This window comes from Scophthalmus maximus, chromosome 18 (genome assembly GCF_022379125.1).
Source record: "Scophthalmus maximus strain ysfricsl-2021 chromosome 18, ASM2237912v1, whole genome shotgun sequence".
NCBI classification, from domain to species: domain Eukaryota; kingdom Metazoa; phylum Chordata; class Actinopteri; order Pleuronectiformes; family Scophthalmidae; genus Scophthalmus; species Scophthalmus maximus.
Window position 1 is genome coordinate 6,745,183 of NC_061532.1, and position 18,020 is coordinate 6,763,202.

Genomic DNA, 18,020 nt, shown 5'->3' on the forward strand with positions numbered 1-18,020 from the left:
CGAAGAAGAATTCCACGGTCTGAGCCAATCAGAGGCAGAGAAGAGGCAGGCCTACGTCTCTGATCCTGGTAACTAACTAACTGAGTCTGGAGCCTGCTGATGGCTGATGTGACAGTGTGCACACAAAGGAGAGAGGTTAGTGGAACAACCTGCTCTACACAGATCCGCCAGCAGATGGCGGTGTATGTCAGAACATCTTGTGGCCTCTGGTTTTGTACTGAGAGTTGAGCATTCGACATAGCTGATGACTATCAAACGTAATGTTTGTGCACACATTCACCTCTTTTGCCTGCGGAAATATCACTCATCCAGCAATGATTCAGACAAAGCTTTATTGGTTGAATTCATATTGTCACAACGACAGTAATTTTGCCTTTGTTTACTATAGAAATGTCTATTTGATGCCATATGACAACTATGCATTTCTATGATATGGGTATCAAGCATTTTCAAAATCAAATAGTACAGATGAACAGGGCTAACCGTATTAACCTATTTCATTTCCTACTCGCTATGATATTGCGCCCAGCATCTGACTCTGCTGCAACATTAGAAACACACACAGCCGAGAGTGACCACTTGTCATGTCAAAGTGCACAGACTACAGGAGAGAGGTTATGTTGGTGAAACCTGCACTACATAGATCCTCCAGCAGATGGAGGTGTAGGTCCACATTTTGTATCTACTGAGTGTCGCTGGGGACTGGAGGAGAGCCTCTCATGTAATGTTTCAACAACTTTCACAGGTTAACACAAGAGTTGGTAACTTTATGGTCTCCTTCACAGTGTGAACGACACATGTGCTGAACTGAGCACCTCTGACTCATGTGGCTCGCCTCTTCGTTACAGACTTCATTAGCAATTGATTGTCTCCCTCGCCCGCAAGTTTGTGTGTGTGTGTGTGTGTGTGTGTGTGTGTGTGTGTGTGTGTGTGTGTGTGTGTGTGTGTGTGTGTGTGTGTGTGTGTGTGTGTGTGTGTGTGTGTGTGTGTGTGTGTGTGTGTGTGTGTGTGTGTGTGTGTGTGTGTGTGTGTGTGTGTGTGTGTGTGTGTGTGTGTGTGTGTGTGTGTTTTCAGAGCCTCGTGGGGATGAATAAGTAGGGGGGGGCAGTTGACTCAGAGAATGAAAACTTTCAAACAGAGAATATTAAAAAGCCCTTGAATAATCCTCTAGAGAACCAGGCGGATCACATCAGAGACTGAGGAGTTTATCTTCCATGATGGTTTTCCCTTCAGTCAATGTGTTTGACACCCAGTGTCTCTGTTGGACCGGACCTTCTATTGTGAATGTGCATGTGCCGAGTTGCGCCTGTCAAAACAACTGGCAGCGAACGATGACGCGCACTTATCTCCTTGACGGGATCTTTTTCATCCAGAAATATGACTCTCGTCCAGCAATGATTCATATCTGAGCCACTTGCTGTCAGCGAGCCACGGGGAAGCTCGTCCATTGATTTTTCTGATTCCGCCTCTAAGTTCGTTTGAGTTTGACTTATTGCACATTCCACTGTTCATCCTGTGTTTTACATCCCCACAATACTGCTTTGTCATCCTTAAAGGACTACGCCACCAAAATCAATCTGTCTTCTGATTGTGTGGAACCTCAAAAAAGTTTGTAACCTTAGTTTTACTGAGAATGAAAACTGGAATGGATTTAAGAGAGGAACTGTTTATTTAAATGGGATAAAATTGAACTTTTTGTTATTACAAAAAATGTCTGACTAAGTTGCCCACAGTGGTAAAAACCACATAACATGTCTACACATAGTGATTTAAAACCAAAATACGATATTCATTTTTATTATTGTAACTGAAAAACTTACATTTTCTGCAATATATCCTGAATGAACTTTGAGGGAAACTAACTTCCACTACTAAAACAGGCGTCAGTGTTTTCTGATTACCTCATGTTGCATGTGAAGCTGCAGTGAAGGTCGAGGTGACACCCAAATGGGTGTCTCACACACACACTGTCCCTCTGCTCATGTCTGCGTCTTTTAGTGAATTAATTGGTGTTGATCTTGAACTGACAGTTAATCAGAGGTGGCATCAATTAAACAGTGTTCAGCTCGGGTTGCTGCAGCACTGGACGTTTTGTGCACTGCTGACCCCTGTGACACACACACACACACACACACGTACACACGTACACACGTACACACACACACACACACACACACACACACACACACACACACACACACACACAGAATGATGGCGAGCAGCCAGAGACTAGTTAACCACCACGCCAACCTGGGCCGCTCTCCCTGCGAGGTGACACTCAATTATGAATGACCATCATTAGAAACCAGACACGCCGGAACACAGGCTTGCCCAGACTGACACACACACACACACACACATACACTGATGGGCACAGCGATTATTCTCAGAGACACCCAAGACTATTGAAGTGCTAATGGCGTAACACCATCCATTTCAATCCATAACCAGTGCACTGTAACTCCTGTGGCCTCCAGGTGACCACCAGGATACAGTGACATCATTAGCTAATTAAAAATCAGTGTGAAATTATGATGATTTCATGTTAGAAGATATTTTTTTTGGTTGTGGTTTATCATACAGTAACAATATTGTGCATCTGCTGTATGTGGAGGTTGATGATGAGGTCAGGTGCATATTCCTTCCTTTCTCTCGGCTCCTAATCCTGTGTTTGTTCCACGAGAGAGCGAACACAAAGCACACGTCGCCCATCAGTCTTTAGAAGAGGGATTAAGCTGCTATACAGCAAAACGATGAGTCATGCATCCACGATGTGCACGTATACTAAACACACACATCCAATTAATGTTTCCGGAATCTGGGTATGTCAGTTTCACTGCTGCCACTTCATCATCCACACCGCGACCGCCTCTGTTCACGTTCTGTTCCTCTTTGTGAAAGAGCATGGCTCTGTGGCGATGCGTCCTGAACTAGAAATAATAAGTGAACACGTAGCGGACAAATAGACAGTCAACAAACCTCGAGGGGTGAACAATGTGTGCATTTATCCTCAGCTGGAGTAGAGACCATGTGGATTTAAAACCTCACAGGCCTCTAACAAGGTGACATAAGAAAGACAAAAAATAATTTAGGATCTGGTCAAGTCTTCTTTTTTTGGATTAAAAACTTTAAAGTCACTTCTCTTATAAGTAACAGGCATATACAATATAGAAAAGTCCAGGCTTGTTTTGTTTACCACATGAACACAGAGATGACTAACTCCCTGTGACCACAACTGGCCCGTCTCTATAGCGTCTAGTGGCTCCAACTTTAATGCAACTTAACCTACATCCTGCCGTTTTAGAAACCGAGAGCTGAAACCGAACCAAGTGGGAGGAAGGAGGAACAGCCAATGGACCAAAGGGGATAATGCATCTCGAGACGAGGGAGGTGGAAAGCAGGCAGGAGAGAGATGTGTTGACGCTTGACCCTGACATCCTGAGTGAACGGCTCCTGGCTTCTGTTTTCACCGACCAAGGAGCTGAGTAAGATCCTTCAGTATATTCAACCACGTTCTTATTTTTGATTGATTAAAAGCTTTTACAAGTCTGAGACCAGGTCCTGTCGATGCACAGGGCTAATAATAAATGTATGGACAGCTCACGACTTCAGACATGAGTCTACCCCTCACGTCTCACAGGGGTCATGTCTCAAGCCCTCACCTCTGTATGAACTCCTCTCTGACCTCACACTTGAGCTTGGAGTTGACTTCCACTCAGCTTTTTGTTCTGATTTCATTGTCATTGGTCAAGACACTGAGTTTCCCTGATAACCAGTTGTGGTCACATATAAAAATAACTTTAAAAAGGGGTTTGATGTCATCGTTACAGGTACACGCTCCTCAGACAAGAACAACGTTCACTGTAGGATACACGTAAACGCTCTGCTAGCCGTGGACACATCCTTACGTGCAAGCATGCATTATTAATCTGTTTTCCATACCTTGTTTTGTGCGACTCTTAGGTACATGCACTACAGTTCCAGTCTGATCAAGGTCAGGTCTGAAAGGGAGGAGGGAGTTGGAGGCAAACATTTGTGTCATCTCACAAGCAAACTTTCATTTACGAGTCCATCTGCTTTAATGCTAATATGATTTTAAAGAGATTGTGTCACAGGATTAAAAAGGAAATAATCTTGATTGGTCTGTGGATGAAATTTTTTCAAGAAGAAGCATCCTTGTATTTCTTTAGGCTCACTGAACTCATAGAGCTGACTATACTACTCTTGTTTAGTGTTTGTCTGATACAGTATCAGAACTTACTGGTTCATATCACTGTTAAGTAGCCAGAAAGGTAACTGGAGGGGGAGATGTATCCACCTCGGTGGGTTCAATCTGCAGAACATGCACATCCCCAGTACGTACACACACACCCTATCAGGTAGCAGGCCCTCAATTATTTATCAGCCCTGAAGAGCAGCATGAAGCAGCAACCAGATTCTTCCACGTCTTCGCAGCTCACCAGAATATTAATGACCCAGAGACGGAGGCGTTGGGACAGAAGCGGGCGGAGGCCGAGGTAGTGCGAGGGAGAAGATTTGGGACACTTGGATTTTGTGTGTAAATTGGCTTTGCACTTTACTAAACACATCTGAAACTTTCTCAGGGGTCTATGAACCGGTTTTGATATCACAGCTGAAAATTATATATATATATTTATAAATAAATGCATATATATTATATATCCCCATATTCTTACTTTGCAAACAAATTGCCATAGCGAGCCACAACAAGAAGTTGGGAGTGAGGGTAGAATTCAGACTTGTATTTTTTACTATTACTTTGAACGTTAGTACAAAAATGTATGTAAGAACAGTATTCAAAGAAAAATAATGGTTCAACGGTAAAAAATATCAAAGGTCATATTTGAATTAAAGAGGAGTCATGGTTTAAATTTTTGGCACTGCAGCACATAACTGATCCATACTGTCTGGTGTTTGTGATGAAATCTTATGTGGATGTAACCAGTACCAGTACAAGTGGAGAATATCAGCTTCAGTATCTCTTTGTAGCATTTCTCAAAATGTCTGTGCACAGTCCTCATATCTCCAGAGGTCCATGCACTGTAGCTACAACCTCTGTGACTGCACGTGACCGTATGCAGCCTCCTCCGTCCGCCACTATTTCTTTACAACTGGCATTTATGAATTGGTTGCTACTTGTATCACTGACCTCATTCTTATCTCCTCTCCCTCCTTCCCTTGTCTAATCAGTGCTGCTCTACCATCCTCCTCTCTATGTGTCAGTAGTCCATACTGTGTAGCTGGCTCTTCTTGTCATCTTTTCCCTGCAGGGCTGCAGGTAACAGCGGCAGGTTCAGGTCCGCCACCCGGCGCTGGAGGGACGACCGCAACTGAACCGAGTTCCTCTTTGATCCTCCCGCTGTCCCTCTCTCTCCTGCGGCTCCGGCTCCTGGCAGGTCTCTCCTCTTCCCTCTCTCCTGCCTGAGGCTCTTCATGACCAGAGTGTGTTGTCTCTGTGAGGGGAAGGCAGGAGGTTTGGACCCATTGACCAGGAGTCCGGGGGGCCCAGGTCGGGTCAGCCCCACCCACGTCATCTTCCTGGCTCTTCCGTCCTTCAGCCCCACATTGCGCAAGCGTGGCAAGGGGCCAGAGGGTGACGTCTGCGTTGTCTCCATGGAGCCCGGGTGGTCTCTGTCCGAGGGGGTTGTGGTGCGCGTGTCAGCCTCAAGGAGCATCCTGGGAGAGATGCCACCCTTGTCCGAGGAGTAAAACGTCTGCAGCTTCTCTAGCCGCTCGGTGATGCTCAGGTGATGGGAGCGGTCGTCCTGGTTGCGGTTGTCATGGAAACAGTCTGACCCGGGGTCTGCTGCTGCCCCGTCCGACTGAGTCGTCCGGAGCAGGTGCGTGTGTCGGATTGGTCTCGCTGTGCTGTTGTCTTTGATTGGCTCAGCGGGCAGGGGGACTTGGCAAGGGGCGGAGTCACAGAGCTGCGATGCAGAACTCTTAGGAGGACACAGATGAACCAGTTCCTTTTCTCTGAACACGGACACTGGAACATAAAATAATAAATAGAACATTACTCACTCTACTGTGGACGAGTGCAGCGTCACTTCTGAACAATAAATCCTTACCCTCGGGAAACAGTTTCTCTCTCTTGTCCAGGGTAATGGCGACCTCCTCATCAGTAGGCCCATCTCCCGCAGACAGACAGGCAGGGGAGGGGGAGGGAATGCGAGGGGGCATTGGGGGGGAGGCAGAGCGAGGTAGCTGGGGCAACGAGGAAGACGGGGGGCGGTTCTCGTCGTCCTCCCTGTCGTGCTTTCGCTGAAGGTCCTCGGTCCTCCTCCTGTTGCTTTGACAGTCAGCTGCCTGCTGGGCTTGCAGAGGCCTGTTGCATTGCTTTGAGCTTTTTCCGCTGGTTGCTTCATTCTAAAAAAAACAAAGAAACAATGACACAAATGTGTAACAAAGACTGTTATATCGTCCAATACAACTAGAAAGTAAGTTGCTTGATTCTGTCTGATACAGACTATGATCTGAACAAGCAGTTAGCAGCAGTTAACAAGCAAATTAATGGTTTGTGTTTTTAAAGGGATTTAATTACAACAAAAATATTGACCAATGACTGCCTGATACTTTACTAGAGGAATATTTTATATAATAGTTCATACATCATATAATAATCAATAAATGATCACCATATAAATGTTTACTGCGGTAGTGACAATGCCAGCATTACCTGTTGCTGCGTCTTTGATTCAGTGTTATTCTTCTCTCTCCACGTGTTCTTGCTGGGAAGAATCCAGTCATTGGTCTCCAGCTTCTGTCAAATCAATCATCATTAGCCGATCAATCTTCAAAGCAAACGTCAAGGCCAGCGTCTGTGTACGTGTGCGTGCGTGTGTGCGTGTGTGCAAGGTGCGGACCTTGCTGGCCTTGGTTGCCCTATGACTCCTGTTGAGCTTGTTGACCAGAAGGTGGTAGGAGGCCATGATGGCGGAGGGTCGGTTGGTGGTAATGGTGTGAATGGTTTCAGACGGGGAGTAGCCCAGCGTCTCTGTCATGTGTGCCAACACAGACGAGTTGATGTCCTCTGGACACAATCTGTGAGAGAGAAAAAAACTGAGAAGAAGGGGAAAAAACAATTGACAGAAAAAGTGTGAAAAGCAAAGCAGAGAGAAAATTCTAATTGATCGCTCAGGATCGGGTAAGAAATGACTGGTGACTAAAGGATTTTGGGTCGTGAGCAGTCTGGGACTGGAGCGCTTCTTGTTCCCTTCATGTGGAGTTCAGAAGACACAACACTGCCAGGAAGGAGCGACACATGATTGCATTTCCACTCTGCGTAAAGTGATAAAAGCCTTTTAGTCATGCTATAATATACAAAGCTGTTTCCCTACTGACCACAAGAATTCTCATTTTGTTAGAAAACTCGCAGTGATTTCCCTTGTGGTTCTTTTCCCCCACATTGTAATGTTTGCTGCAGAACTTTCCCCGAGGCGTCTTTGTGTCTCGCAGAGTAAAACATACTTAGGTTACAGATTTAATGTAATCTGTAAAAAAGCAAGTGTGAATATATAGAGGGGATATAAATATTTTTGCCGTATATGCCATTTTTACAAGAATAAAATGGATACACTTCACTTTTTTCCTCTTTTTTTAAGATACATTTAGAGAGCATATGATCATGTTGTGAATATGAACTTTTAACAGTGTATAAAGTTGGTGAAATTTGGAAAAAAATATATTAAAAGTATGTCATATTATGATGTGCATACTGGGAAAATACATTTCTGTTGCCTTTTGCAATGTTTGTAGACGCTACGTTTAAGTGCCATCACACAGCAGATCGCGACCTGTTTTTATGAGCGAGTGTGTGTAGTGGTTTCTTGGCATATCCCTCGTTGATCCATCTTTCCTCCATCGCAGCTCTGACGCTGGGTCTCTTGGTCGGGTCCGGCTCCAGCAGGGACAACACAAATGACGCTGCACCTGCAACAGGAGCACAGGTGGATCAGAGAATATAAAGGGCATCAGGGCATGGAGTGATGTAACATTTGTTTTCCTAATAATCAGAAATTTGAATTCAGTGATTCCAGAATTTGGTATAGGTATGAATGCTCACTGCACTTTTAACGCAAAAAAAATTCAAAAAAGTAAGTGACAATAAAAAATATCTATACAATAACAGCTGGTCAAATGATCAGGTATGATATGAAAAGATCTGACTCTGCAATTCCCTTCAGCTTTACGTTTTAGTGTTTTTCAGCTCACTGCTTTGGTTTTCCATCCTGTAAATTCACTTTTTTGGTTGCAAGACTCTCGTTACACTTAGCACAGTAGCTGTTCATAAAATTAAAAATAAATTCAACTAACTCCGTCCAACAACTGATTGGTGCTGGACAGAGTTAGTCGGTGGTAGCCTATAACTTTGGTTGCATGAACACAAGTCAATTCGTTTGTAACCGACAAAATCGAAAGCACAACTTGGAGGATTTGAATCAATCAGATCTTTTGTGTGTACAGTGATTACTGGGTTTAACAGAAAATTAGAAGGTGCATAGACAATGGATAAACTAAAATTGCGATTTTGTAAAAATGCAGCAGTAGCAGTTGGGGAAGCTCCAGTTAAGGATTGTATTTTTTTAGATGTTTCAAAGGTTGATAAAAAACAACAAAAAAACAATGCCACCCAGAAAGAGGGAAAAGTCTAAAAGTGAGCTCGATGTCTCAGATGTCCAACTGTGGCAGCGATACAGCTGCTAATCTGATCCTGTCACATTTTCAGAGCATCAGAGCTGAACTGGTTTTCCCCACTGTAACAGGAGCTGGGTTTGTTTGTGGTGACATGGCGCCATGACACAATAATGGAGTGACTATGTGTGAGGGAGAGAGAGAGGCCAAAGTAAAGCAGAGAGAAACAGAGACATTGAGGCCAATGTGGTGGCTTGCTACAGAATGAGTGGAGGAAATAAGTGAAACCTTTTTTTTTTTTCCCCCTTTTGGTTTTCTGTCTCACTTCAAGTCTGTGGTTGCTGGAAGATCACTGGATCCTTGGTTATGTTTGCATGAGTTATTTCTAAAAGTGCCACAAAAGTTCCTTTAGGATTATTCAGGACATGGCGTCCCATTTAGATTTCACCTGTGGTGGCACTGGTACCCATGTGCCGCCCTGAAACCGAGGAAAACTTTTCCAAATGGAAAATATTAAATCATTGTAAGAGGGAAATCATTAAGTCTGAATGTTGATCTTTTATGGTTGACTTTTTTTTTTCCCCCTTTCTATTGGCAATCATATCATTGGAGCTTGACAGCTAAGTGTATAATTGGTCATTGAGATGATTTATAGAAAGTGTGAGATCAGTCTCGGTGCATATTTCATGCCAGACCTGTCAGCATCACAAAAAAATAACTGCCTTTATAAGAATATTTATAGTGGGACCCCGTAGGCGTGCCTTCATATTAAGTTAAAAACAAAAGGGTTTTAGCTACTTCAACCCATACAACAGTCTTACTTTTTTTATTTTAAAGTATTTAACTTTAACACTCCAAACTCCAACAACAAGTAAGTACAGTAACTCACTCATTGGATATTCTACTATATAATGTAAGTACTATATAATGGTGACACAATCTTTTTGTTTCAGTGCGGGAGGTGAAATGTGGAGCTACCTTCGCTGACGTCACTGGGGATGCTGCTGATCTCCCCCTTTACCATCTTCTGGTGCAGCTGTTTGATGTTGAAAGGCTCGACAGTGAAGGGCAAAGTCCCTGTCAGCATGGCAAACATGCTCACACCTCTGCACACACGCACACACACACGCACAAACACACACACACACACACACACACACACACATAGTGAAGAAACACACATTTACATTACACAGTACTACAGAGATAAACTCTCATTTCAAATGCCCACACTGAGCTACAGTAGAATGGTACAGGGCCAGACAACCTCCTGAACAGACACGCTGGCTGAGACTTTAACACTCACACCGACCAGACGTCCACTTTGGGTCCGTACTTCCTGTGGGCGAGCAGCTCGGGGGCTGCGTAGGCAGGACTTCCACACTGGGTGTTGAGAAGCTCCAGAGACAACGACTCTGCCTTCAGAGTGTTGCTAAGGCCAAAGTCTGTGTGAAACATCAGCATTTTTTTTCCAATGGGGCTCTTGTTACTCCACATTTACAGATGCCCCACAGGGCTGCGATATCCTAGACCTACCCTTACCCCGATGGTCAAATGTCACGGGAGAAAGCGGAAATGTCAACGTACCGACAATCTTTATGTTGTTATGTTCGTCCAGCAGGAAGTTCTCAATCTTCAGATCTCTGCAGAGGAAGAAGATGAGAGACGACAGAGAAGTTAAAAAGTGTGGTTCACTGTCGTATTTATAAGGTGGTTGTTCAATTCAAGAGCTATGAGCCTTTCAGTGTATTTATGGACCACCAGACGAGACGGGACCAGACCGGTCCCAACGAAGAACAGGAAAACCCAAGTGAAATTTGGGTTTGGGTTGAGCTCAAGCGTTAAAAACACTGTTGAAAAATGCCTGGGGAAACCTTCAGTAGCAATTTTGGTAATTGGTTTGCTTTGGACTCCTGAAGCCCTGCACACAAAGTTTTTCAACGGCTCTTCTTGACTTGCACTCGCTATGCTCTACCGAGGTAATACCTCTGTGTTCACCTGGAAAAGAGAGTCCTGAGAGGACCCCAGCCTCACTACTGACAACACTGCCTGCTCGTAAAGCTACCACGCTAAGATGAAAATCTGTGGTTAGGAGAGAGGGAGAGAGATCCCCTATAAAATACAGCCTGGGAAATCCGCCATTTCTTTTCATCTGCCTTCATCTAACCAACAGACACTCCAGGTCCCCGAAACCCAGAGAACTTTGCTCACACGACCCAAGAAAAGTTCAAAGGCAGACGGGGTGGGGAAAAGAGCGAGAGCAGACGTTGTCGTAAAGGAGAAAATGTAATGCGGTGAATCTGCTGAATGTGGGTGGCAGGAGGTGCGTTCAAGTGCAAATTTTCCATTTATTTCCAGTTTAATCATCTCTGTGTGGGTCTGTGGGAGACAGTGTGCGAGCGCCAGTGAGCATATGTGTGTGTGTGTGTGTGTGTGTGTGTGTGTGTGTGTGTGTGTGTGTGTGTGTGTGACAGAGAGAGGTGCTATTGAAGGGTTGAGAGCGACATCGTTGAGGGACTTCATTAGAGAGGAAGTCCGTGATGTCGTGATGATGTGTGAATCATGGCGCCGGCGCAAGATGATGAGCTCATCGCCTGGTAATCACATTCCCACCTTCAGAGGAGCCAAGGTCTTAAAGCGAAGCCCAGAGCTGAGCATGGTGTGTGTGATCGCAGCAGAAGTGTATATGTGTGTGTGTGTGTGTGTGTGAGAGAGAGTACTGGGTCTCTCACACCTACACATGCTAAAACGAATAAAGTGGCACTAAAATAACGCTCCAACTCCAACACTGCACTGTGCCAGACATTGCCTCTCTTGTTTCCTCCTCTGTAAAACGATTAATGCCCTGTAAACTACTCAGTGCCATGTTCTAACGAGTGTGTTTTTATGTGTTTGAATCTACAGGCTCTAACCATAACCTCCACCATGCAACAGATCGCTACTGTTCGGGGGTAGGTAAACATTAAAAAAAAACGGGTAAACACTTTTCTATTTGGTTTTGCCAAATTTCCAACTGGACCCGGTGCGGTTTATCACCACTACTGGCTGGTCCAGTGAGCATAGTTTTTGTAATATGCAAGTCAAAAGATATCTAGATGTGTAGGCTGCTGACATAAAAAAACATCCTTTGAATCATACCTGTATACAATATCGGTTTGCCAAAAACAAGTCAAATTAACAAGTTACAAAAAAATGTAAAGAGTCCATCTTCTCCTTCCCCGTAAAATACATGAAATGATCCAGAGAAATATGCAAATATGATTTAAAGGTTTCAAAGTTTAAGACTAAGATGAAAATTGGCTTCCAAACAAGTCATGAGACAAAATCCTGCTGCAATGTTCAAATTTAAGGATGAACTTTTTTCCTTCAACAATGTGAAAACAGCCTTGTTATAGTCGAACCCTGCACAAACAATAACGTCTAATTGAGGTAACAATAAACAAAACCTATTTTAGAGTGGATAGGGACTTAAAATGTTGAAACTCATAAATCTTCAATGTGTAAAAAAAACCCTTTAACTTAATATCTAGATGACTTTACAACTGCAAATTGCCATATCAGTTCTTACTGGGAGATGCATCTTAATTATTGTTTTTACAGTATTATTTTTATAAGTTCAATATTTATGTATTGTTTACAATGATATGAACTAGGTAAAAAAAATATGATCATATTTGATGAAGATTTCATACTTGGTTCAGACACAAAACAGGACTGTTTAGGTTAGAATACAAAACAATTATAATCAAATCAACTGTCAATTATCAATTAATCGTTTGGGAGGCACTTTCCATTAAGGAGACTAGATAAAGAAAACCATCTGTTTGACTCCATAAAGCATTTTTCACTAACTGAGTACGGCACATTGTGTTCATGCTGTGTGTGTGTGTGTGTGTGTGTGTGTGTGTGTGTGTGTGTGTGTGTGTGTGTGTGTGTGTGTGTGTGTGTGTCACCTGTGCACGATGCCGTGTTTGTGCAGGTGCTCCACTGCAGAGAGGATCTGTCGGGTGTAGCGCCGCACCTCGCGCTCTTCCAGCCTCTTCCTCTCACAGATCCTGTCCATCAGGTCTCCTCCTGCACAGAGCTCCATGGCCATGTAGTAGCTGTTCTCTGTCTCCAGAGTCTGACACAAACAGGTGCATGCAGGTTCATGTGCAAACTGGCCGGACAGGCTTATCTATCTAATCTATTAACGCACTCTATCAATGGAGTGAAATAAGAGCAGATGTTGTGAGACTACTTTATTTGGACTACATATACATGTGGTGTCTGTGTGTGGATATTTGGAACATGAATAGGCTATGTGTGTTTTGATGAATTAATTATTTACGTTACCTCAAACAGGACTACGATGTGAGGATGTCGCACCATCTGATGAATACGAGGTTCCCTCTTCATGTTCTTCAGGACGTATGAGTCCTGCCGTGCTTTTTTCTTGTCTATCACCTTAATGGCCACCTAAACACACACACACACACCGTTAACTTCAAATAATAAGGAAGTCATCTTTTGTAATGCTCTCAGTGCTGGTAGTTCCAAATCATCCGAGTGAAACTTATTTTCATGTTTACCTTCAAGATGAGGATGATGAAGGAAAAGAAAGAACTTGGCCTGCTCAGGAAATTAATCTCCTCAAAGTGATATTTATTGAAAACGATTCAGCTCATACGGATGAGTCTGGGATAATGTATCGGGTAAACACTTGAGTGTGTGAATGACAGTATATGTTTGGCAGAATTTTAAAAATTCAGCTTATTTTCGGTGTGTGTGTTTTAATATCTGCAGATTTCACCTCCACAGGTCTTGTAGCGGCAGAGAGTAACAGAGGCTAAGAGGAGCAAACCCCCCTGGAGATGAGTTTGGTTGCAGCTATGGCAACCAGGTCAGGTACATAAGAGGGGTCAGGGACTCAGTGACCGATGAGATGAAAGAAAGAAAAACACACAGACAGACACACACACACTGCCTCTTCTGCACAATAATGCACATCCATATAGTCCTAATTAAGAGACACAGTTATATATATATATATATATATATATAGTATTTGGCTATTTGAAAGAAATATTTCATTTAACAAATTATAACTAAAACTCTTATCATGTTCATGCAGGATTTGATTCAGTTTACCGTTTTATAAAAAAACAAACATTCAGACTTCTTTAAATCCACTCAACAAATATATTTTGTTCAAGTTAAATCCCTTTCAGAGTTTGTTATGTTGCATCAAGCATTAAGTAAATACATGTTGTTCTGACAAAGACTTTGTGCACATAACAAGAGTAATAACAGGCCCCTGCCGTCTCCAAACTCAAATAGGTATAATTATCAGTTATAAGTGTACAGGGGACTAGTTGAAACGTGTAATCATGTGTGTGTGAGATCTCTTCCTTCGGCAACGTGCCACTCCTCCAGCCTGAGCCGAGCCCATCCACGTCTCCTCACTCTCACTCCCGGGCACTGACCTTCTCCCCCGTCCCAATGTGCAGCCCCTCCATCACTTTGGCGAATGAGCCCTTGTTGATCATTTTCCCCACCAGGTAGGATCCCACCCGCTTGGAGTGTGGGAAGCTGCGCAGCAGCTCCCTGGGGACCATCAGGGACGGGAGCGGCAGCCTCTCCCGCTCAGGCTTGGGGGTTTCCCACTGGGACACTCCTGCATCCCCTCCCTCGGCCACCATGTCCTCTGGACTGGGCTTCACTGCAGCAGCTGGCATCCCGCACAGAGTCCGGGCCCCATGTGGCTGCCTCCGACCCTCACGATCAAATCCCAAAACAGGACTGACCTTGTACGACACACATACTAACACACACACGTACACAAACACACGCCCAATGGTTTGTTGCTGCCAAAAATAAAGATTGGATCCAAATCCTTTCTTCGGGAGCAGGTGCGTGTCCTTGGCAACAGATTTCTGTATCCTCCCACTCTCAGATAAGTAATTCCATTATTCCAGAATCTTTGATTGATGATTTCACTCTTTCTTCTTAGCTTATTTTACCTTTTTAACAACTGCAGGTGCCTTAAAAGTGTCTCTGTTTCAGTCCAACTGCGCGGAGGTCTACTGGCTTCTCTCACTCCGTCTCTCTCTGCTGGGTAGTGGATGATTAACCGTCATGGCTCTTAGGTCACCTCCAGTGATGAGGAGGACATTCTACACCGTAAATACCCCCCCCCCCCCCCCTCCCCTCCACTGCACACACCAAGGTACACACCGATACTCACGGTTACATGGTAACCATTTAAACCTTCCTCATTTATTTACCTGGCTTCCCTTTGAAATCATATTTCACATTTCTGTTTATTTTTCAGCCTCTAACTGACACGATCAGGGGAAGTTTCTTGGCTGTGGAAACACATCCGAGTTCTTATGGCACAAAGAGGTGGACCGGTAAGTATATGCGGTCAATATATATATATATACACACACACAGTACAGTCAGCTTCAGAAAGTATTCTGAACCAGAGAGGGGAAATAAAAACAAATTAGATTCACTGCCGATGCTACAACTTTCCCTAATGTTGCTCTCATTACAACCGCTAACTCCATTGGTGACCTCTGCGGGGTAACTATCTTTTGCGAGGCCAAGAGAAGTCAGAGGTCAGGGTCAACAACAGATCAGCACCCCTGCAGCCAGGGGGGATTCAGTGTTTGTCTCTCTCAACAATCCCTCAGCGAGGCAGATGTCTGCTGCTCTCGCACCATGAAAGCCAAACATGGTTTTCACATTTTTACTTAAATGATGCTTTTACTTTGTAACACTCATCATTTCAAAGTAAAAAAACAAACAAAGTGGAGATGGAGTGATATTGACTCAGTGATATAATACTGGCAATTGGTGTCGGAGCCACGGCGGCGTGCGTTATGACAGTGGTGACCAATGGAAAGCAGCAGTGAGGTTTCGCACTGATGAGCGATGGTTCGCAATGAAGTGTGTCTGCTTTTCTGCTACTGTGTGTATTATAGTGTATGTGTGTGTGTATGTGTGTGTGCAAGTCAGGGTCAGATTGCAGTGTGCGGCTGCTAGATTCTTCCTCACTCAGCTGATGAAAGGAGGGATAGAGCCTTATATCCATCATGTAACTCGATACACACACAAACCTTACACAACCTTTAGCTGAGTGACTGTAGTGAGCAAGTGAAGCTTCTAAAGTTACTTTGTTGTTTTTAAACATGTTGGTTGTGTATAATTTGATTTCGCATTCAGAAGAAAACACTTTTGCAACAGCCACTTCCTTTTCTGCTACGCTCAGTCGCCGTTAAACTTGGTGTAATTCAATGAAAACAATGTTTTTCTCCCTTTCGATGCCAAGTATTTTAAAAACTCTGAATGAGATGCAATCAGCAACATCCAGACCAACTCAGCTCCAAACTGTCTTTAGATATAGTGAAAAAAAGGCACAAATGATTTTGAACACTCCCATTCCCATTACACTGGGGTCAACAGTTTTTCCAGAATTTTTCTGAAATGAGCCGCAAAGCGAAGACGCAGTCGAATATTAGTGGTTTCACATTAGTAGAATCTAAATCCTCTGAAAACACTAACAAAACCCCCTGTAAGAAAAATCATTAATTTTCCTGCTCAAGTCTGATATCACATCTTCATCTCTTTTCTTCTTCATGTGTGTTTGCATGTTCATTTATACACCAGGAGGCTGTTACTTGACAAATGGGTCTAAGGTCCTGACGTGTGTGTGTGGGAGGAGGTGTGAACACACGATCCCTAATGCCAGTGAAGGGTGTCAAGCTGCATCTGGCTCTGTACTGGACAGACAGGGGAAGAAAAGAAGTAAAGCAATAGAGGGGGAAAAGTGTGACACGCCAATCGCAGCGAGTGAGTGAAAACAAATAGCTACAGAGGACTGAGAGAAAAAGAGGTTCACAACTGCAAAGACTTCATGACTTTAGGAAGCGTTTTATATAGCCTCGTTACTGCTATGTAGTCTTTTCTGCATGTGTGTGTGTGTGTGTGTGTGTGTGTGTGTGTGTGTGTGTGTGTGTGTGTTCTTCCACGGTTCAGAAAGGGTCATTCTCACTGCCAGAAACAAGTCTAATTGTATGTGTGTGAGTGTGTGCACGTGCGTGCAGGCTTTTATCCGTACGCACATATTTTTCAGCCGTTTCTAAAAGAATTGCGATGTGTGTATGTTTTTGAAATTGCATATCTTTGCAGCTACACATGCGCATATATATGCTTCAAAAACCTAAAGTGTGTGTGTGTGTTGCGTTGGTGCAGTGGAATGCTGGCTCGCCTGTAGGACTTGGCGAGCTTTTCGGCGGTCACATTAAATGAGAAGAGAAACCCCCTTCTGCTTCCTGCCGGTAATAAATGGATCCCCAGCAACCATTAAGGCATATTTTAACACCAAATAACTCCCCCAAACCACACCAGAGCAGACACAGTTGACCCCCCCTCCCTCTCGCCATCTCTCTCTCTCCCCTGATCCCCTTTCTTTCATTTCTCCATCGACCTCTCTTGCTTTTATACCAAATAAAAAGAGCAAGAAGTTAAAATGATCTTTTGCTCCCACGGCACGATGAACCTCACGGTCATTTTACCTCGTAGCCCTTTAGAGTGTTTACTGTCAGTTATGACTCTCGACAGTTTCAGTAAATGAGCAGCAGTGGCTGCTGAAAGTTGAATTCAACCTGCTGCATTGAAGTTACATGACTCTTCTGTCACAACAAGACCCCACCCACAAAGTTTACACTAAAGCCACATTGAATATGAATGTAATGTATGTCCCTGACAGTCAGTGACAGTAATAAACGATTCTGGGATCAAGTCAACTGCTCATTTAATACACATTTAGAGTCAATATTACTTGTGTGAAATATGACAAATGGGAAACTGTTGCAATATTTACAGTGGATGGGACATGCAGTAGACATTTATGCCAAAATACTAAGTGGCCGTGTAGTAACTGGAAGATTCCTGGTTCGAGAGTGTGTCGAAGTGTCCTTGAGCAAGACACTGAGCTCCTAAAGTAACTGCCCCTGATGTCGCGTCATCAGTCTATGAGTGTGTGTGTGTGGATGATCCATTTGCATTTTACTAATTAAATGGTTGTATTTGTTATTTAAATATTATAATATAAAAATATAAATCTGAGCCCAGAGTAAGTCTATAGTCAGTGAGAGGGAAGTCAGAATGGACATTTTTGGCAAACTATTTACAGTACTAAGTCTGCTTTTTAAATGATTTGAAATCATAATCGGACAACTGTTGCAGGATATTAAGTTGCATGATATTTGTCTGTGCATTTGTGTATGTCATTTTCAAATTGTTCTCGTATGTAATTTCGATTCTACTTTCTTCATCAAGTCTGAGAAGCTATGAATGCGTGGGAAAACATGGCTCAG

The 18,020-nt window shown here is 43.6% G+C and overlaps 1 protein-coding gene and 2 long non-coding RNA genes across 4 annotated transcripts in view; 2 read left to right on the forward strand and 1 right to left on the reverse strand.

The window, feature by feature from the left end:
• On the forward strand, window positions 1-5,429 carry LOC118289736. The gene is made up of 3 exons (XR_004786230.2): window positions 1-135; window positions 3,305-3,485; window positions 5,292-5,429. It is a non-coding gene; the product is annotated as an uncharacterized LOC118289736 (long non-coding RNA).
• The window catches only part of LOC118289733 (hormonally up-regulated neu tumor-associated kinase homolog), a 97,599-nt gene continuing 84,327 nt past the window's right edge, over window positions 4,749-18,020 (reverse strand). The window contains exons 1-11 of one of the 2 annotated variants that reach the window (XM_035616696.2): window positions 14,121-14,372; window positions 12,991-13,113; window positions 12,609-12,778; window positions 10,243-10,298; window positions 9,962-10,100; window positions 9,634-9,761; window positions 7,818-7,953; window positions 6,888-7,065; window positions 6,701-6,784; window positions 6,093-6,390; window positions 4,749-6,010 (exon numbers count right to left, since the gene is read on the reverse strand). In XM_035616696.2, the coding sequence (XP_035472589.2) occupies window positions 5,241-6,010; window positions 6,093-6,390; window positions 6,701-6,784; window positions 6,888-7,065; window positions 7,818-7,953; window positions 9,634-9,761; window positions 9,962-10,100; window positions 10,243-10,298; window positions 12,609-12,778; window positions 12,991-13,113; window positions 14,121-14,372 (2,334 nt within the window). In that variant the 3' untranslated portion in view covers window positions 4,749-5,240. Of the gene's footprint in view, window positions 6,011-6,092; window positions 6,391-6,700; window positions 6,785-6,887; window positions 7,066-7,817; window positions 7,954-9,633; window positions 9,762-9,961; window positions 10,101-10,242; window positions 10,299-12,608; window positions 12,779-12,990; window positions 13,114-14,120; window positions 14,373-18,020 lie in introns of those variants that run through there. The other variant, XM_035616699.2, reaches the window with a different exon arrangement.
• Window positions 5,723-18,020, forward strand: part of LOC118289735 — a 24,936-nt gene continuing 12,638 nt past the window's right edge. The window contains exons 1-8 of the long non-coding RNA XR_007030123.1: window positions 5,723-5,861; window positions 7,891-7,970; window positions 9,609-11,314; window positions 11,560-11,606; window positions 12,635-12,791; window positions 13,000-13,542; window positions 14,196-14,863; window positions 14,969-15,047. This is a non-coding gene — a long non-coding RNA (uncharacterized LOC118289735). The remainder of the gene's footprint in view (window positions 5,862-7,890; window positions 7,971-9,608; window positions 11,315-11,559; window positions 11,607-12,634; window positions 12,792-12,999; window positions 13,543-14,195; window positions 14,864-14,968; window positions 15,048-18,020) is intronic.